This window comes from Crocodylus siamensis, chromosome 9, assembly GCF_052110815.1.
Source record: "Crocodylus siamensis isolate JL-2025a chromosome 9, ASM5211081v1, whole genome shotgun sequence".
Lineage (NCBI taxonomy): Eukaryota > Metazoa > Chordata > Crocodylia > Crocodylidae > Crocodylus > Crocodylus siamensis.
Window position 1 is genome coordinate 1,642,652 of NC_143403.1, and position 18,174 is coordinate 1,660,825.

Below are 18,174 nucleotides of genomic sequence, written 5' to 3' on the forward strand. Positions count from 1 at the left end.
AGTGCGGGGGAGCAGGCAGGCCGGGGCAGGAAGGGACGCGTCCACACTGTAAGGGGTGTCGCTCTCCCCCTTTTACAGACAGGAAGACTGAGCCAGGCTGCAGTTAAGGGAGGGGCCCACAGTGCACCCCCACGTCCCTGTAGCACGCACCAGATTCACGCCGAGCCCTGCTGGGGTAACCACAGGCGGAGCGCGAGCCCGTGGCACCAGCCCAGGGTGTGTCGAGCATGCCTCCAACACCTGCTAGGCGCACCCAGCCGGCTGGCCGATGGCCGAGGAGCCAGCCAGTCCCTGCCTCCCCCCGGCTTTAGTTTCCAGCTCCGCCAGCCTGGTTACAGCAGGATTTTCCCTGCTGCAGCCTGGGGCCCGGGGAGGCCACGAGCAGGGGAGCGCAGCCAGGCGCGCAGGGACGACCGGAGCTGAGCGGAGGAGGGAGAAGAGCAGCCCTGAGCCTGGGGAAGGGCTGCTGGGCTCTTGCTACACTGCTACCCCCCAGGCTGTGCCAGCCATGCCCAGCCCAGGCCTGGGGCCTCTGTGCCCCTCTGGGCTCCCTCCACCTCCAGTCGCTCTCCCCAGCAGCTGTGGTCTTGGTACAGGGAGCAACACACCCAGGACACACCGGGTGACTACAGCCCCCAGCCCCACCTGGCTGCGGTGTGCCACGAGGAAAGCAGGGAGCTGTGGAGGAAAAGCACAGCCCTGGGGAAATACGGGGGTTTATTGCAGCAGCACCGGAGCATGGCAGCATAGTGTCCATGGCCCACTCCACCCTACGTGCCGAACTTCTTCTGCTGGACAGGCGGGGGCAGCTGGGCCTGGATGTCTGCCAGGGGCCGCTCCACCACCACCAGGCAGTCCTCGTCCAGCAGGTCCATGAAGAGCAGGGGCTGCAGGGCAGCGAGGAGCACCGGGTCAGAGCGGCTCTGGGAGCACAGGAGCCCACTGACGGGGAAATGGGGTGCGCGCCCTGCCGCAAGCACCTGCACTGCTGCAGCTGGAGAGGTCAACCCGGTGCCCCCCACCCCATGCAGCCCCAGGGCACAGACCTGGTACTTCTTGCAGATCTTGAAGGCGTGAGTGTGGCCCCGGCGGGCCTTCACCGAGAGCTGCTTGAGAAAGGCCTGGTTGTTCAGCGGGGTGTTGTCATCGGGCAGGGGCTGGGAAGACGGCAGGGGCTGAGGGTTCCTGATGTGGGGGACGCCGTGCCCACCCTCAGGCACCCCCCAGGGCGCTGTAGGGGCACAGCCAAGCACCCAGAGAGCCAAGCCCTCTGGGAAGCTGGCAGGGGGGGCTGGAGGGAGGCCGCTCCCCAGGAGCTGCGGTCCTGCCCCACGCAAGGGGACGAGCCTTGTGGTGCTCAGGTAGGCAGAGAGGCCTGTTCTGTGCCCAGCACCGCACTGAATCCTGCAGGCTTATGACCGGAGCACAACCCCCAAGAGCCATTCCCACAGACAGTGACCCCCCCAAAGCACCCTCGTCCCAGCCACGGGGCTCCTGGCCAGGGAGGCTGCAGGAGCCGGCCCCGGAGAACCACCTGCCCCCACCTCGTCCAGGCAGGCAGAGGGCGCAGACTCACCAGGGACTTGTCCAGGACGCAGAGCATGTGCGTGTCGTGTAGGAGCAGCTGCGTGGGCTGCCGGGGGTTAAAGGCAATGTGGGCGATGGGCGTGTCCCGCTCCAGCCAGTCCTTGTGCAGCCCGTGCTGCTGCACCACCCGGCTCCAGGCTGTGTACTCGCGCTCGGGGATGCTGAACTCGAAGAGCTGGGGGCCGCGGGCAGCGGGGTGAGCGCGGCTCCAGGTGAACAAACCCGCCAGGTGACCCCTGGGTCTCCCCCCACACCTGGCAGGGAGCGGAGGCTCGAGATGCCCCGGCCCTGGCTGGCTTCGTTCCTCTCCTGCTGCCCCCACCCAGACAGGAGCCCCCCGCCCCGGCACAGCCCCGAACCACTCTGCACTGGCCAGCGTGGGACCTGGCACCCGCTCAGGGGCTGGCACCAGACTCCGCCAGCTAGACCTGTCCCATCAGAGAAGTAGCCGGCACATCCCAGCTTCCCACTAGCACCAGTCCCCGACCACAGCCGGAGCCCAGCACCAGTGCATTGGGCGAGTTCCCGAGTGTTTCACGGATATTAGGGTCGGAAGGGACCTCAGCAGATCGTCGAGTCCGACCCCCTGCCCCGGGCAGCAAAGAGCGCTGGGGTCAGATGACGGCAGCCAGGTGTATGTCCAGCCTCCTCTTAAAGACCCCCAAGGCAGGGGAGAGCATCACCTCCCTTGGGCGCCCGCTCCAGGTTCTGGCAACCCTTACTGTAAAGAAGTTCTTCCTGATGCCTAACCTAAATCCGCTTTCTGCTAGTTTGTGGTTGTTATTTCTAGTTACTCCAAGGGGTGCCTTGGTAAACAGAGCATCTCCTATCCCTTGCTTTGTTCCCCCCAATTAATTTATAGATGGCCACAAGATCACCTCTCAGCCTTCTTTAGCAGAGGCTGAAGAGATTCAGAACCTGCCCCTGAGAATTTGGGCCAAGTCTCTTCTGCTGATTCATATGGTTTGATGGACTGGAAAAGCCGACAGGCTCTAAGCCACCTGGGAACCCCGTGGGAAATGTGTCCTCTTGTAAGGGGAGTCAAGGCTTCTCTGGAAGTGCAGCCTGCTGGATTCTGCTGTGGGCATCTGCACTACTGAGCACCACCAGGATCCAGACCTACAGTGCTGGGGAGGCAGGATGGAGTGAGGGGGGTCAGGGACGGGGCCCACATGCCCAACACCACCATTGCCTGGGAGAGCTCCTACCTGCTGGTCCGAGTGGGCAATGACGAGGTGGTTGGTGGCCGGGTTGATAGCTATGGCAGTCACAGGGCAGTTGTATGCAGGCACTGTGCAGTGATGCTGCGGAGAGATGGGACGGTGAAGGACAGGCTGCGTCTCCCCACAGACCGCAGGCTGCTGCCCTCCCTCCGCCCAAGTCCCTGGGGCAAGGCGGTGAGTGTCCCCACCCTGGGAGAGAAGGTGCCAGCAGGTCACCACTGGCCAGATCCCAAGCGCCAGGGAAGGGATCTCTCTCCCCAGGCCATCTGCAGCCTCTCACCTTGAACTGCTGCAGGCTGTAGATGTTTATGGCCCAGTCGCTGCTGGTGGCAGCCAGCCAGTCCCCATCGGCACTCACAGCCAGCAGCTGCACGGCCTCCGCGGTCCCTGCAGGCAGGGGAAGAGGGATCAGCAGCTCGTCCAGAAAGAAACTGGCTTCCTGCCCCAGGAACTGGAGACAGGGGAACGGCATGCCCAGGATGGGCCCCCCACCAATGTGTGCAGGGGCTCGTACCTGAGGGCGAACGGAGGGTCTGCAGGTGCTTGCAGCCCCCTGGCTCCAGCAGCTGGACGACGTGCACCGAGCCCTGGTCAGATGCCACGAAGAGGCGGCTGGAGTCGGCGGAGTACAGGAGCTGATAGACCGGGCACAGCAGCTTGGGCAGCTTTGGCACCTGCACAAGGCAGACAGCAGCCAGCATCGGTCAGGCCCCAGTGGCCTTTGTTGCCCTGTGGAGCCCCGGCCATGGCCACGGTGCCAAAGGCAGCGGTGGATAGATGCCCCCCCCACCCCACCACTCACCCTCTGGATGGCGACGACACTGCCGTTCTCCAGCTGCAGGCGGTGGAGATGAAGCCGGGAGGCCGTGGCATAGGCAATCCAGCCGCCACAGGGCGAGATGCAGCTGCAGCAGATGTGGTCAGGGCCCTGGGGGCAGGTGAGGTATGGGACAGGGCCATCCCAGCCCCCTCCACCCCAAAGGCATCCCCCAATTGCAACCCCCCTGGATTAGCGGCAGGGGTAAGGACCGAGCTGCCCTCCCCACATCCAGGGGGCAACTACAGGCCACGTTGCCAGCATGCACAGGGGACCTGCCCACTGCCACCCCCCATCAGGGCAGAGGCCCTGGCCTGGTCCCCTACACCCAAGATGCAGGTGCAGCAGGAAGCCCACGTCCTCACCACCGCTGACATCATGCACAGCCCCCGCAGCCCTCCCAGGTGCCAGGGGGACGCGTGCCGCTCCACATCCGTGCAGGAGTCGAGACAGGACAGCATGGAGATGGCAGAGCAGCAGGACTGGCCCACACCCCTTCCTCACCTTGCTCTTGAGCTGCAGCAGGTGCTCAGGGTCACGGGAAACTGGCAGGACCTCACCATCCCTCCCTGGGACAGGAAGCAGCAGTGCTCAGCACAGCAGCACCCAGGGGCCTGTGCTGTCACCGCATGCCTGAAGCCAGGGAGGGGAGATGCCTGCCCAGAACCCAGAGGGCCAAGAGCCCCCAGAAAAATGGGTAGTAGGAAGAGAGCCCTGCCTCCTGCCCAGCACCATGCCAATGCCCCTGGCACGCATGGGAGCTGCAGCAGCGGCTGCTCTGTGAGACAAGTAGCCTGGATGCTGAAGCTTCCTGCAGCTGACAGGGTCTCTGCTGTACAGATGCCAAGGACAAGGCTGCAGCCCACCCCCACAGCAAGGAAGGACCGTCTGACCCCGCAGGTCATCATACTCTTCTAGCTGAAAGCACCCTCCCCAGGTTGGGCCACAGCCAGCTGCTCCAGCCCCCACTGCGGCCAGCGCCGGGGCTGTCACGGGGGCCGGGTCACAGGGAACAAGGCAGCAGAGGGGATGGGCCAGTTCTCTGCCAGGGGAGTTCTCCCAAAACCCTCCGGCTGCGTCACTCACCAGCTGCATTGGTGGCTCCCAGCCGCCAGAGCTCCAAGTGCTGGGGGAACTGGAAGAGCAGAAGCCGCGCCTTCCTGGCGCAGGAGACAAGGCGCCGCTGCGAAAGAAAGGGGCAAAGTGGTGGGGGGCCCCCCGTGCTGTATCATGGGGATGCAGGGCTGGACAAGGTCCCCAGGTTGGAGCCCAGTCCCCCCTGAGACGTTAGGTGCAAATGGCTCTGCAAGAGCCCTGGCAGTGTGGCAGGAACCACCCCCATGAACCAGGCCAGCAGCCCCAGGGCCCATGGGGAGCGGCACTCACATGGGGGAAGGTGACCTTGCGGAGAACGGCCTCGTAGCCCTGTCCGTGCATCTTCTCCATGAGCGGGCGGATCACCAGCTGGGCGTCCAGACCTGAGCGAGCGAGATGCCTTGTGGATACAGCGTGCTGGGGCAACCCCGGCAAGACCGACCGCCACCTCCCCCGTGCCAGGCACCGCCCCGTACCTCCGGAGATGAGCGCTGTGCGACTGTGCGCCACGGCCCGCACGTCGTGGGTGTGGTGCTGGAAGGGCTTTGTCCGCACCCACCGGCTCTCGGTGCTCCCCCACTTCACCGGCAGCAGCTGGAACTGGTACACGGCCCCCTCCGAGGTGCCCACCACGAGGCTGTCCTCCTCCTGGGAGAGGAGCAGGGAGCTCAAGGTAGACTCTGCTGGCCACGCGGGGGCCAGGGTCACCATCAGCCAGGGCGCCGGGTGAGCCTACAGCCCCGGAGCATGCCAGCAAGGAGGCAGTTGCCCCTGGGCGGGTATCCAGGGGCCAGGCAGGACACTGCGGTGACGGGGTCAGCCCCCCCGCACGCCCGTCTCTTACCTCAGACACGGCCAGGGACAGCACGGCCGAGCTGCTCACAGGGTGGGTCTCCAGGAGGGTGCCCTTGTCCGCGTCCCAGAACTGCACCTTGCCTGCCGAGTCGGCGCTGACCACGGTGCCGTCCGACAGGAACGCCACGCCCCACACCACGCACTCCCGCCGGTGGGAGCTCAGCAGGCGCCGCTCCACCCGGATCCGCTGCACGATGCGGCCTGGGACGCGTGGCCGGGTCAGTGGGAGCGTGCGGGTACCGCAGAGCGGAGCGGACAGCCGCCGCAGGGACCCAAGCTCCCCCCCCGTCGAGTACCTGCTGCCCCAGAGGCGCTCGACACGGGGAACCACGCTGCTCCCCCCCCACGACGCGGCGCGCAGCAGAGGCGCGAAGGGCGCTCGGTTACCTGAGTCGACGTTGTATACTCGGAGGTGGTTGACGGAGCCCGCCACGATGCGGGTCCCGGACACGTGCCACGAGAGGGACAGGATACGGCCTGGAGACACGCGGGACCCGGGAGAACGTCTCAGAGACGAGCCCCACGGCCTGCCCCCGCTGCCAGGTGCAGAGACCCCCCAGGGCGGGGGTCCCTGGTGCCCCTTCCTGCCGCTCTGCGGCCATCACCTTTCTGCTGGTCCAGGCTCCTCTCAAACTGGATTTTGTCCGGCAGGACTTGGAAGAGCTTCACCGACCCGTCCTCGCAGCCGATCTGCAGGGCGGGGAGGAGGACAGCCCGGTCAGGCAGGGAGCGCAGGGTCCCCCGGGGCTGGGCTGCACCAGACAGGCTGCCGGGGCGGCCTCGCCCCCACTCACCGCCAGCCGGGTGCCGCCGGGGTCGGCCGCCAGGCTCCAGATGGGGCCGCCGAAGCCGTCCACCGTGTACTTGATGCGCAGCTTCTGCAGGTCGTACTCGGCCACGTCCCCGCCCAGGTCGGCCCCGAAGAGGCGCCCGCCCGCGGCCCAGCTCAGCGCCTGCGTGGCCCGCGCCTCGTGGCCCGGGATGGCCTGCGGGGGGCGGGCAGGGTTTGGGGCCGCGCGCCGGGCAAGGGGCGGCCGCAGCCCGCCCGCCGGGGGCTCCCGCGGCTCGGGGGCCCGTGCCTCCCCCTCCCCCCGGGGCCGGGCCGGGGCGGCGGTACCTTCTCCTGGAAGCCGGAGGCGGTGGGGCCGTAGAGCTCGAGGGCGCCGTCCAGGCGGGCCAGGGCGAGCGCGGGGCCCCGCGCCAGGCAGCGGACGCCGGAGGGCAGGAAGGCGAAGAAGCGCACGCGGTGCACCTCGAACTCGCCCATGGCCCGGCCCGGCCCCCGCCCACGTGCGCGCCGGAGCCGGAAGTGCCGCGCGCCGGAGCCGGAAGTGACCGCGAGCGCGCCGGCGGCGGCGGCGGGAGGTTCGATCGTTGCCGGGAGACCGGGCGGCGCCGCCTGCAGGGGCGGGGGGGCGGGGCCGCGAGCAGAAAGCGGAGCAGAGGAGGGCCACAGGACAGGGAGCGAAAAGCCGATCAGACGGGCGGGGGGCGCGCAGGGCCCGGAGCAGAAAGCAGAGCAGAGCAGGCGCAGAGCGCGGTCCCGGGGCCCGCCGGTAGATGGCACCAGACCACCGTCGGGCGGGGCGGGGGCGGGGGCGGGGCCGTCAGACGCGCGGGTGCGGAGCAGCGCCCCGCTCCTGACGCGGCCCGCGCTTCGCAGGGCGGAGCATGGTGCAGATCGTGGTGTCCAGGTGAGTTGGGCCCCCTCTCGGGGGCGGCGGGGGGGCACGGCCCTGGGCACCTGGCTGGCGCCTGGGCCCGGGCGCGGTGCAGCTCCCAGCCCTCTGCTTGCAGGGCCGGGGCCGGCGGCCTGGAGGAGTGGGTGCTGGTGGAGCTGCAGGGAGAGATCCAGGCTCGCCGCAGCACCGGGCTGGCCGGAAACCTCCTGGGGGACCTGCACTACACGAGCGAGGTGAGGGGCTCCTCCTCCAGCTGCCGCGGGGTCCTCCCGCCCTCGGGCGGCAGGCCAGGGGCCAGGCCTCGCGGGCCTCTGACCCCGTGCCTGCCCTCTCTCCCTGCCAGGGGGTCCCCGTGCTCATCGTGGGTCACCACATCCTGTACGGGAAGACCGTGCGCCTGGAGAAGCCCTTCGCCGTCCTGACCAAGCGCGGAGCCGGCGAGCACGGGGCCGACTCCGGCCCCAGCACCCCCTACCTGGTGACAGCCCTGATCAAGACCAAGCTGCTCTTCAAGACCCGCCCCAAGCCCATCATCACCAACGTGCCCAAGCGGCTGTGAGCCCCCCCCGGGGAACGCCCAGCCCAGCCCAGGCCACGCCCGGCTTCCACCCCAGGGGCAGGTGTTTTTGGGCCACGAGCCCTGCTCCTTTCCCCGTGGCAGCCCCGTGACTCCGCGTCGTGGCCAGAGCCCCTCGCACCCACACATGGGTGCCCGCAGCTCCCTGCCCGCAGCGACTGGGGCGCATCCCTTGGGGCAGGTCCAGGTCGCCCCCCCTTGCTGCCCAGAGCGCCTGGAGCGGGGCAGACCGTGTGCAGTGGGCCTAGCTCTGCCAACACAGCCGGGCCGGCGACCGTGGGCAACACAGACACAGCAGCCGCCCTGTGTGCAAGTGTCTTTATTGTGACAAACCCGTCGGGATATAAAAACAGACCTTCCAAAATATGAAAAAACGGAGGTAAAAAATAAATAGCTTTACAAACACTCGGCGTCAGTGGAAATCCCCGAGAGCTATAAAAGGCGTCTAAAAATCTCGTATTAAATAAAAAATCCCAGCGCGCAACGGTAGAAAGGTTTTTGCCCTGAAAAGCGGGCATGGAGCGGCCAGCCCGGACTACGTGCAGGGACGGGGGCTGTTCCCTCTGCCGAAGCACCTGCCACTGGCTGGTCAGGGCCAGCCCTACACGGGCCAGGCTCCCTCCCTGCCAGCTGCACAGCCCCTGCCTGGAGCCAGCACCAGAGCCCAGCCAAACTGGAGGCATGGAGCCTGCTGGAGCCCACACTGCAGCCCCTGCCCCACCCAGCGGGACTCGAACACTGAGCCCCTGCAAGCCAGAGCTGGCCAGCAGCCGTGAGCTGACAACTCTCCCTGAGCCCACTGGGCCTGGGGGGCAGCTCACACAGCACCGGGTGCCCAGGACCAGTGCAGCCTGCCCTGGGGCGGTTGCATTGCAGTGGCTGCATTGCAGTGACACTACTGGAGACCCTGCCCCATCAAGGGGGCTAGCAAGGCCCAGGCTGCCAGCAGGCAGAGTTGCTCCCACAGCTGCATCTTGGGCAGGGTCTCTGCTCCCCCGAGGTCTTTGGCTGAAGGAAGGGCACAGGCAAAGCTCCACCGTGGCTGGCAGGGTGCAAGAGGCTGGAGAGCAGGCCACAGGCCTTCCCTGCCCATGCCCAGCCTCCAGGGCCTGGGGCCTGGCTGCTCCTTGCTCTCTGCCTCGGGCAGTGTGTTCCCAGCCTCACCTTGCCCCTTGCCGGGAGCTCTGCAGATGCACCGGGCACAGCCCCACACCAGTACAGTGACTGCAGGGGTGGCAGGCCTGGAGACACGCCGGCGTGGACCCCTGCTCTGCCAGAGCCCCGGACCCAGGCAAAACTGGTGACGGGCCGGGCCGGGCTCTGCTGTGACACCAGGGGCCTGGACAGCCCAGCCAGGGATGGGATCAGCCACCCAGCAGCACCGGGGCAGTTCCCAGCCCTGGGCCTTTGCTGAGCCCCTGCACCCCAGCATCCCGCCCCCCCCGGCTGCAGGCCGAGCTGTGGGAAGGCCCCGGGCCCCGCTGCCACTGATCACAGCCTCTGGGTGAAGGACGGATGGGTACGGTACGAGCACCATGGGCCCGTGGCTCGGGTCTGCGCCTGCTCTCTTGGGAGCCCCGGCTGGCCAGGGCAGAGGCAGCTGGAGGGAAACAGCAGGGCAGCAGCCCCCACGGACAGCCCTGCCCCAGGGCGAGCAGCAGGAGGTTATGGCTCTTGTAGGCAGCACTGCTGGTAGATTCATTAGCATGGGGGCACCGCGAGGGCTGGGGGTGCCAGTCGGCCCAGGGCCCGCACCGGAGCAGAGCTGGGAGCACCTCTGGCTGGCAGTGCTGGCGGAGACGGCTCGGGCTCAGCCCCGTGCCCAGGGCTGCCGTGCTGGAGATGAAGCACCATGGGAAGGACGGTGGGTGCCTCCCATAAAGCACCACAGGATCGCCAGCCCCGCTCTGCACCGCGAGGGGCGAGGGGGGTGCCCGAGGCGGCAGGGGCGACACGCCGTCTGAAGACACTTCCCTGCCTTGGGAGAGCAGGGCCGTCGCTGCGGGGATGCAACGCCGCAGAAGCCTGAGACCGGCAAAGCCCAGCTCCGCGTGGGCCCAGCCGCCGATAATCCACCCTCTGCCTGTCCCCGTCTCCCGCGGGCAGGGCCAGGCGCCAGCGCCCCGACACGAGCCTGTCAGCTCGCCCCGGTCCCGGGTAAATCCGCTCAGGGCCTCTCCCGCGAGGTACACGAGGTGTTTGCACTGCCGCACGGGGAAGCGTTGTGCGCTGGAGCCGCGGCGTCTCCGCAGGGCGCGCCTCCGCGGGGCCCCAGGCTCCTCTCGGCCTCTTGGACGGCAACGCAAAAACCCACAACAAAAAACGAAGCCCGAGTGGGATGGAGCCCCCCACATCTCCCCTCTCCTCCCCTCCCCTCCCTGCCCACTGCACTTGCCCCGCTCTGCCCCCTGCCCCTCACACCTCGGCGAAGGCCAGCCCGTACTGCTCCGGCCGCTTCCCGCAGCGCCGGGCCACGATGGCCAGGTAGAGCATGAGCAGCACCACCCAGTAGCAGGCGTAGAGGACGGCGCCCGAGATGAGGAAGGCCAGCTCCGTCTCGCTGAACAGGTCCTGGCTGTAGGCGGTGTAGGCCAGGCCCCCCAGCAGCACGGCCACCCACACCGAGACGGGGATGAGCCCGATGAAGTTGACCACGATGGTCTTGCGGCCCGAGGTGCCCCAGCCCGACTTGTTGATGGTGGCGATGGCGAACATCTTGGCGGGCAGCAGGCTGGACATGTAGAGCAGGGAGTAGAGGGACATGAAGATCATCTCAGCGTTGCCGCGCAGGAAGCAGGCGTAGGTGGCCTTGACGATGCCGACCAGCTGCACGGTGAGGAGGAAGAGGAGGATGTTCCAGACGCGGCCCCGGTAGAAGAGCTGGATGACGGTGGCGATGAGGAAGAAGGGAAAGAAGCCGGTGACCACGGACTCGTAGGTCATCCACAGGTGGTGCTTGTGGAACCACAGCGCGTTGTACAGCCACTCCCGGAAGTACGACTTGCTCCAGCGCGTCTGCTGGTTGAGCCAGCGCAGGTAGCGCGTGGGCGTCTCCGTCAGGCACTTGGAGCGGGCCGTGTACTTGGTCCGGAAGCCCAGGCTCAGCACACGGTTGGTGAGGTGCCGGTCGTCCCCGAAGCTGCACTTGCTGCCCAGGAAGGTCTGGTGGTACCAGTCCTCCAGGAACTGCTGCAGCAGGGCGTTGCGGTACATGCCCAGCGGCCCGCTGATGCACTGCACGCAGCCGAAGTAGGACTGGCAGGCCCGCTCCACGTTGAAGGCCATCCAGTACCGCACGCTGCTCAGGAAGGAGATCCAGGAGTCGTACTTGTTCAGGATCTGCGGGAGGCACTGTCAGAGCCCGGGCAGCCAACCCCCTGCCTTCCCCTCTGGCCCTGGGCCCCCCTCCGCCCGCCGGCCTGGAGCCGCGGGGCGAGGGAAGATTCGGCGCGGCCCAGGATCCCTCGGCCCTGGGATGCTGCCGTCGTGCCTGGCCCCCCGTGCGCCTGGGCTGGAGCCAGCTCGCCCTCGGGCCCGCTCCCCGCATCTGCCCGGGGCCGTACCTGGACGTCTCCGCCGACGCCGCCCACGCGGGGGTCGTCCTCCAGGATGCGCAGCATCTCCACCGTGCAGGCGGGGTCCAGCACCGTGTCGGAGTCACACACCTGCGGGCACGCGTGGCGTCACGGCCCCGCTCTTGGCAGGGCCCGGGGACGCCGCGGCCGAACCTGCCGCCCCTCCCGCAGGCAGGCCCCAGCAAGGACATCCCTGCCCCTCCCCTCCCCTCCCCTCCCGCAGCCTGAGCCCGGCCTGGGGAGCAAGCAGGAGGTGCTGGAAGGCTCTGCACCCCCGGGCCCAGGAGCCGGGGGTCCCTGGCGCAGGGCCCCGCCGGATGCAGCTCGCTCCCAGCCGGGAAAAGCGCTCGGGGCCCAGCCAGGCCCCGGTGCGGAGCCCGAGGGAGAGGCGCGGACCGCGCGCCGGCTGGGAGCGAGGACAGGCCGGGGACGCGTGCCAAGAAGGCAGCGGCCGCATCCGTGCTGCAGCCCGCCGGCGGCTGACGGATGCGTCGCTGCCGGGGCCGCTGCCCGCGCGGGCGAGCGTCGGGGCGAGGCGGCACGCCCCCGCCGACGCGGGCAGAGACTCGGGGGCCCCTTCCCCCGAGGCAGCCCCCAGCCCCGCTGGCCCCGGGCGCCCACCTGGATGTAGTCGACGGAGTGGCCGAGCGCGCGGAAGGCCGTGTACATCACCTCGCGCTTCCCGCCCCACTTCTGCATGATGCAGGCGTAGGGGCTGGCGCGCACCAGGCGCTGCACGCGCTCCACGCCCTCCCGCAGCCCGGCCTCCGTCTCGCCCTCGCCCCGCGCGTGGAAGTTGCTCTTCCAGACGTAGCAGCCGGCGCCCTCGGAGCCCATGACCTCGCGGAAGATGTCCAGCATGTACATGTCGTCGGGGCCGTTGCCGTCCACCACCAGCACGACGCGCAGGTCGGGGAAGGAGATGCGCTTCACGGAGCGCAGGCATTTGCGCAGGTACTCGGGGTCCTCCTGGTAGGCCGCGATGCACAGGGCCACGGCGCGCGGCACCTTCACGGGGCGCCCCCCGCGCCGCATGCGCCGGTGCTCCAGGAAGGCGAAGAGGCTCTGGATGAAGAGGTGCAGGCCCAGGATGGCGCCGTACAGCCCGAAGGACAGGTAGTGCTTCTCGGTGTGGATGAACTGGTAGCCGGTGACGTAGGCGGCCAGGATGCCCCCCAGCACCAGCAGCGCGAAGACGCTGGTGCCGGTCACGCGCAGGGCCGTGGCGAGGCGCGCGGGCATCTGGGCGAGCGGGAGAGGCCGCGCGTCCAGGCGGCCGGGCCGGGCCGGGCCGGGCCGGGACACGACACGACACCCCGCCGCCGCCGCCGCCCGCGCTCGCGCTCACCCTGCCCCTGCCGCCGCCGCCGCCGCCACCGCGAGCGAGCGCGCCCGCTCCGCCCGCCCCGCTTTTAAGCGCGCGGCGCCTCCCGCAGCCCGCGGCGGCCCCGCCCGGCCCGGCCCGGCCGCGCCGCAGCCCCGCGCCCCCGCCCGCTCCGCCCCGCCCCGCCCCGCCCCGCCCGCGCCCACCTGGCGGCCCGGCGCCCCGCACCCGCGCACGTGGCGGGGCGCGCCGACACCTGCCCCGGCGCGGGGCTGCCCCGGCCGCGCCCGGCTCCATTGTGTCCCCGCGCCGGGCCGCCTGGTCGCGGGGACGCGGCGCCGGGGAAGGGACGGAGGCGAGCCCGTGCCCCGCGGCCCCCCGAAACCCGCCGGTGCCGCGCTGCGAGGGCGGCGGCCCCGGGGGTCTGGGCGCGGCCCCTGCCCCCGGCCCCTCTCCGCTCCCCCCGCGGGCACCCGCGGGTCTCAAGCGGGGCGCGGCACAGCAGCTCTGGCGCCGCCCTCCTCCCCGCGCAGGCGGCAGCCGGGCCCCCCATCGCAACACAGGCTCGGAGCCCCCCGGCCTGTCCTGGCCCCGGCCCCGGCCCCGGCCCCGGCCCCGGCCCCGGCGGGCGACGGCCTGGGCGGGGCAGCGGGGTCTGCCCCAGCACCTGGGGCCCACCGGGCCCCCTGCGCCCCCCGGCACGCTGCCACGAGCCCGACTTCCCCTGCCCCCCCCCCCGACTCCAGGCCCTGGGGCGTGACGAGACCCACCTGCGGGCATCGCCCCCGTCTCCTCCCAGGGCGCAGGCGACAGGGACGGACTCGTAAGGGAATCCCCAGGAAGGCTTTTATTGAGACCCAGGGCGTCCTCCCCCTCCGCGCCCGGGGACAAAGCCGGCAGGACTGGGCAGGGACACGAGCCCCAGGCCTGTTGCTCACAGCAGGAGAGCGTTCCCCCCTTGCAACAGGCTTTCTGCTTCAGAGGGCCAAACCCCCACCCCGAGCTGCGCCCTGTCGGAGCTGCCCTCGCACCGCCGCCTCGGCCCGCAGCACGGCTCCGTGAAACGCGCCCAGCCCTGCGCCGGCGTCAGCTCCCGCCGCTCTCTGCTCCCCGAGCCCAGCTGCCGGTGCCGTGCCGTGGAGGTGCCCCGCACGGCGCTCCCAGGCTCCGCGCCTGCCGCGCTGCCCTGGCAGCGAGCCCTCGCTCCGTGTTCGGCAGCTTTCCACGGCGTGGCTGGGCAGGCTGGCAGGGGCCCGGGGCGGGGGGATGGACGCGTGGGCAAGGCACTCAGCACGTCCTGGCAGAGGGTTAAACATTTCCAGCAAATCTGGAGGCAGCAGGGGTGGTGGGGCTTGGCTGCTGGGCTGGCACACAGGAGCCCGAAGCCTGGGCAGGGAACTTGCTCCGCGAGCCCGGCTAAGGCAGGACCACGATCTTCTTCTCCAGGGTCTGCGGCGGGAACAGGAACCGCCGCACGATGTCGTCCAGCTCCTCCAGGGCCAGCTGCGCGTGGAGCACGGTGACCTGGTCGCGCTCAGATGCCACCACCCACCTGAGCAGGCGGTAGAGGTCCCGCAGCACGTCCCCGAGAACCTGCGGGGACAGACCCGGTGTGTCAGGAGGGGTTGCAACCGCTGCCCCAGGCTCAGCACTGTGGCTTGGTGCCCGCACTGGGAGCCCACGCGGGCCCGGCGAGCAGTGTCCTGCAGGATGCATCACGCGGCCCGAGGCAGTGGCTCTGCTGGGAGTGCAAGGTGGCAGCTGGGCACCATGTCGCTGGCCTCACTGCTCGCTCCCCAGGGACGCCGGGGTGGGTCACAAGGCACCCGCTGGGGAGCGGGCGAGGACTGGCAGCTTCCCGCGGCGCGGCCGACACTGGCCCCCAGCTTCAGGGACGTGCAGAGGCCAATCTCCAAGGGCCGGAAGCGCAGGGATTCGCGCTGTGCTGCCTAGGGCTCAGCCTTAGCTGTGGGGCGTCTGCCTTTCCCGCCTCCTCGCTGACCCCTCCAGTGGCCACTGCCACAGGACTGGCTTCGACACCCAGTCCTCACACAATGCCACTTCTCCTGACGTGTCCCAACTTCCACCCCCAACGGGCACAACTGCCCAGAGCCCGACGCGAGCCCTGCGGCACAGCCCCTCATGCTCTCACCCTAAGGGAGGAAGGGCCAACGTGTTGCCACTCGGTCCCTGTGCAGAAGGCGGGCAGGCACCTGGCATCCTCCCCTCGCAAGAAGCTGGGCCAAGGACGCGCCGACCCAGCAGCGGGGATTCCCAGGAGGAAGCAAATCTGCTCCAGCAAGGGGAACTGTCCGAGCAAGCCCTGGTGCGGGGGCTGTGAAGCCTGCTATGCAGACAGGCTGTTTTCCAGTAGCCGCCTTTGCGCACAGGCCTCGCGGCAGTGCCGGTGGCTTCCTGGACGTGGCTCTGAACTGCCGCAGAAGCGGCTGTTCGCTAGGGCTCCTGTTGCATGCGCCCCCGCTCCTCTTCGGAGCCGCGGGCGAACCCAGATGAGCAGCAGAGGTGTGCGGCAGCTGGCAGGGCTGCCGAGCCCAGTGCTCCATGCCCCAGCACCCCTGCAGCTATGGATGCCTCCCTGAGGCAGGCACCCCAGGGTGCACGAGGGTGCTGGGCTTGCCTGCTGCAACCCCAAAAGCCTCCGCTCTGAGCAACACCCATCACTGCAGAAGGGGCAGAGCAGGGGGGGCTGCAGGCCACAGCAAGGGAACCCGGGTCCTGCCGCAGGGTCCCCCGTACTCACCCTACGGGAGGAAGGGGCAGGTCTTCAGTCCCCTGGGCACTCCCTGCAAGAACCCCCTCCTTTCCCTGGCCTGGGCTTCTCCTGCCTGTGCCCCACCGGCTCTGCAGGTAGGAGGGAGGCCATGTCCTTCCCAGGCAGAGGGGAAGGCTGCCAATGGGGTGTCGACTAGGGGCAGACTCCACAGAGCCGAAGCTGCTGGCAAGCAGGGCCGGGCCCGGGGCGCAGGTGGGACAGCCACGCATGCTGATGTTGGATTTTGCTTCCCTATCATGGGCAGAAGAGACCTGGTGGGCAAGGAGGCACCCCATCCTCATGCTGCCCAGGCCCCCGCAGGTCCCTCCCTGCCCAGGGTGCGCACGGCCCTGCAGGGGTGCGAGGGGCTTTGTGAACGCACAAGGAGGGACCGGAAGGCCTGGGGGGAGCTGGGAAAAGCGAGGCCTTAGAACAACCTCCCCTGCATGCCATAACCGATGCCACTGCCACGCAGCAGGCACGACCTCAAACCCTGCCCTGCCGCTGCATGCAGGCAAGGCATCCGCTCCTGGAGAGACAGGGATAGGCCCAGGCAGACCTCAGGGCTCCTGGCCCCAGCAGCCCCACGTGCCTCCCCAGGCGCTCAGCCGGCTAGCTCAGGCACAGGGACACCAGCTGCTGCTTCAAACCACGACTGTCCCAGAGGCAGGGCTAACCCGGGCCGGCCCCAGCCCCGGCACCTCTGCCCGTTTGGTAGGCGCAGAAATTCCCCACGCCTTTCAGAGCACGGCACTGTGCCATAAAACGCACACAGCCGGCTGTTCACACACTGCAAAGCAATAAAGCCCTGCAGGCAGGGGCCAGCGCCATGCAGCAGAGGAGAAGCGCAGTGTGGCCACCCTGAGAAACAGAGGGGAGCAAGTGCAACGCACCCAAGGGAAATGCCCAGCCTGGCCAGAAGGAACAGGCACTGAGGCTGGACCAGGCCACCGGGCTGAGGCAGCCTTCTCTGGAGAGCGAGGAGCCGGTACCATCTGCTGTTGCAGAAACGACTGCTGCATTTAAGTTTCCAACCACGATGACTGCGGCGGGGGGCAGAACCTTGTGACCCGAGTATGCAGCAATGCAGCGTCACCTTGCTGAGTCTGCAGGCAACCCCAGGGCCTCTGCCCTGCTCGCAGCTTCCCCAGGCTGCGGCAGAGGAGAACCCAACCCAGGCCAGGGCCCACTGCTGCTGTTCGGTTTCAACCTGCTGGTGCTGGAGACAGGGACAGAGGACCAAGAGCTGGGACAGGAGCTCGGAGCCCCTGTCGCTTGCGCGGAGGAGGCAGGCCAAAGCCAGGAGCTGTGGGAAGGGGCAGCAAGCCTGTGGTGCCCCTTGGGTTATGGCAGCACCCAGCTGAACTGCTAAGAGAGGGGGGCGAAGGCCAAGCTCCGGCACCAGTTCCTGCTGCTGAGGCGGGAAGTGGCTGGCACTGCCACATCCATTTGTGGATAGCAGGTGCCATCGTTCCCACGGCCAGCGTGGCTTTGGCGGAGCCCACGGAAGTGCAGGGAGGAGAGGGGCCAAGCCACTGCATGGTTTGGAGAGAGAGGAGTGAACCCTGGCCCACTGTGCCATGGAAGGTGGCTCCAGGGGGCTGGACCGACTTCTCGTGGGAGGAGCAGGCAGTGCCGAGCCCCCGCAGGAGAGGCCACGGCAGTGCGGGTGCCAGGACCCGCGGTAGCACAGGATGCATGGGAAGCACAGGAAGGTAATTACTATTCTGCCAGGGTGCCACTGAATCCCAGCACCCGATTCCTGAGCAGCTGCGTGCGGCGGGAGCCCTGGGAGCCCACATCAACGCGGCAGGGTGGCCGCCGAGGGAACCTGCCCCGACAGCCCCTTGCCAGTGACAGGGCCCCTGCTGCTAGTGTTGGCCTCAGGCAGAAGTTCACCAGCCTGTTTTCCGCACACTACCGCGGACACGCCGAGCTGGGGCATCCACTCCCAAGGGCTTGCCATGCTCACAGGTGTCATGTGCAGCAGCTCTGGGGACTGACCGCGTGCCATCCCGTGTGCGAGACGGAGGTGCTCAGGGGCTCCCGACTGCTTGGCCGAACCCGCTGGGAGTAGGCAGGGCAACCTACCTCGGTAGCTCTCTCGCTGAGCCCCCGCAGCAGCAGCACGACCACATGGACAGCAGCTCGGCGCACCTCGGCCTCGCGGTCCGTCCTGGCGATGGCCGTCAGACAGGAGGTCACCTAGCAGGGACAGAGCCGTCAGCAGAGGCTTGCACAGGCCATCACCACCCCCCTGCCACCGGGGCCATGGCCTCTTCAGCTCTGAGAGTGCCGCAGCTGCAGGAAGGACAGTCCCAGCTGCCCAGACAAAGCAGACGAGGCATGAGAAACCTAATGGTAAGAATCCACCTGGTGATGGTAATGACCCTCCCTCCGACGGTGGCAACAGCAGCTGCCCTGGCCTCCCTACCCACAGCTCAGGGTGGCTGACGGCCCCGCAGGAGGAGCACATGGCACCATGCCGCTTTCTGGCCGCGCTGGCGCTGGGGTTGGAGTCAGCAAGGGCGAGAAGGGAAGCCCCAGGCATTGCTGCCCAGCCAGCTGGGGACTGCTGCAGCCCCAAGCCTGGCCATAAGAGGCACTTGCTGGTGCAGGAGGAGACCCCATGTCCTGAGATTCCCAGGCAGGGACCCAGGGAAAAG

General features: G+C 68.7%; 4 protein-coding genes across 9 annotated transcripts in view; 1 reads left to right on the top strand and 3 right to left on the bottom strand.

Annotated features, from left to right (window-relative positions):
* Nucleotides 1-698: 698 nt before the first annotated feature.
* UTP4 (UTP4 small subunit processome component) lies at nt 699-6,844 on the bottom strand. Of its 3 annotated transcripts, none has more exons than XM_090064021.1 (16): nt 6,695-6,844; nt 6,372-6,563; nt 6,183-6,267; nt 5,965-6,054; nt 5,567-5,778; nt 5,199-5,370; nt 5,014-5,105; nt 4,714-4,810; nt 4,132-4,196; nt 3,613-3,738; nt 3,325-3,484; nt 3,091-3,197; nt 2,796-2,891; nt 1,577-1,762; nt 1,047-1,106; nt 699-887 (listed from the first exon to the last, which is right to left on the bottom strand). In XM_090064021.1, the coding sequence occupies exons 1-16, from the start codon at nt 6,842-6,844 to the stop codon at nt 771-773; spliced, it is 2,007 nt and encodes a 668-aa protein (XP_089920147.1). In that variant the 3' UTR covers nt 699-770. The 3 variants fall into 3 exon arrangements, with proteins under 3 accessions (XP_089920147.1, XP_089920146.1, XP_089920148.1); XM_090064020.1 differs by having other exon boundaries at nt 1,047-1,157; XM_090064022.1 differs by lacking the exons at nt 699-887; nt 1,047-1,106; nt 1,577-1,762 and adding an exon at nt 1,780-2,714.
* Nucleotides 6,845-7,126: 282 nt separating this feature from the next.
* Nucleotides 7,127-8,246, top strand: CHTF8 (chromosome transmission fidelity factor 8). The gene is made up of 3 exons (XM_090064032.1): nt 7,127-7,271; nt 7,375-7,492; nt 7,603-8,246. The coding sequence occupies exons 1-3, from the start codon at nt 7,249-7,251 to the stop codon at nt 7,816-7,818; spliced, it is 357 nt and encodes a 118-aa protein (XP_089920158.1). The 5' UTR covers nt 7,127-7,248; the 3' UTR covers nt 7,819-8,246.
* A 143-nt stretch (nt 8,247-8,389) lies between these two features.
* Nucleotides 8,390-12,858, bottom strand: HAS3 (hyaluronan synthase 3). 2 transcript variants are annotated; one of them, XM_090064017.1, is made up of 4 exons: nt 12,033-12,858; nt 11,400-11,501; nt 10,258-11,175; nt 8,390-10,125 (listed from the first exon to the last, which is right to left on the bottom strand). In XM_090064017.1, exons 1-4 carry the CDS (start codon nt 12,651-12,653, stop codon nt 9,538-9,540), a joined length of 2,229 nt encoding a protein of 742 aa, XP_089920143.1. In that variant the 5' UTR covers nt 12,654-12,858; the 3' UTR covers nt 8,390-9,537. The 2 variants fall into 2 exon arrangements, with proteins under 2 accessions (XP_089920143.1, XP_089920144.1); XM_090064018.1 differs by having other exon boundaries at nt 9,988-11,175.
* A 711-nt stretch (nt 12,859-13,569) lies between these two features.
* TANGO6 (transport and golgi organization 6 homolog) overlaps nt 13,570-18,174 on the bottom strand; it is a 54,662-nt gene continuing 50,057 nt past the window's right edge. For all 3 annotated transcript variants that reach the window (XM_090062316.1, XM_090062315.1, XM_090062317.1), the window contains 2 exons: nt 17,600-17,713; nt 13,570-14,328 (listed from right to left, as the gene is read on the bottom strand). In XM_090062316.1, coding sequence (XP_089918442.1) covers nt 14,152-14,328; nt 17,600-17,713 — 291 coding nt within the window. In that variant the 3' untranslated portion in view covers nt 13,570-14,151. The remainder of the gene's footprint in view (nt 14,329-17,599; nt 17,714-18,174) is intronic.

Excerpts from the sequence above, each read along its gene's own strand:
- UTP4 (XM_090064020.1), bottom strand. The coding sequence starts at position 6,844 with ATGGGCGAGTTCGAGGTGCACCGCGTGCGCTTCTTCGCCTTCCTGCCC. Across the intron at positions 2,892-3,090 it reads ACAGCCTGCAGCAGTTCAAG|CATCACTGCACAGTGCCTGC; the intron begins GTGAGAGGCTGC and ends ATCTCTCCGCAG. Across the intron at positions 1,158-1,576 it reads GCGTCCTGGACAAGTCCCTG|CCCCTGCCCGATGACAACAC; the intron begins GTGAGTCTGCGC and ends CCGTCTTCCCAG.
- CHTF8 (XM_090064032.1), top strand. The coding sequence starts at position 7,249 with ATGGTGCAGATCGTGGTGTCCAG. Across the intron at positions 7,272-7,374 it reads GTGCAGATCGTGGTGTCCAG|GGCCGGGGCCGGCGGCCTGG; the intron begins GTGAGTTGGGCC and ends CTCTGCTTGCAG. Across the intron at positions 7,493-7,602 it reads ACCTGCACTACACGAGCGAG|GGGGTCCCCGTGCTCATCGT; the intron begins GTGAGGGGCTCC and ends TCTCCCTGCCAG.
- HAS3 (XM_090064017.1), bottom strand. The coding sequence starts at position 12,653 with ATGCCCGCGCGCCTCGCCACGGCCCTGCGCGTGACCGGCACCAGCGTC. Across the intron at positions 11,502-12,032 it reads ACTCCGTCGACTACATCCAG|GTGTGTGACTCCGACACGGT; the intron begins GTGGGCGCCCGG and ends GCGTGCCCGCAG. Across the intron at positions 10,126-10,257 it reads ACGGGCTGGCCTTCGCCGAG|AGGCCGAGAGGAGCCTGGGG; the intron begins GTGTGAGGGGCA and ends TTGCCGTCCAAG.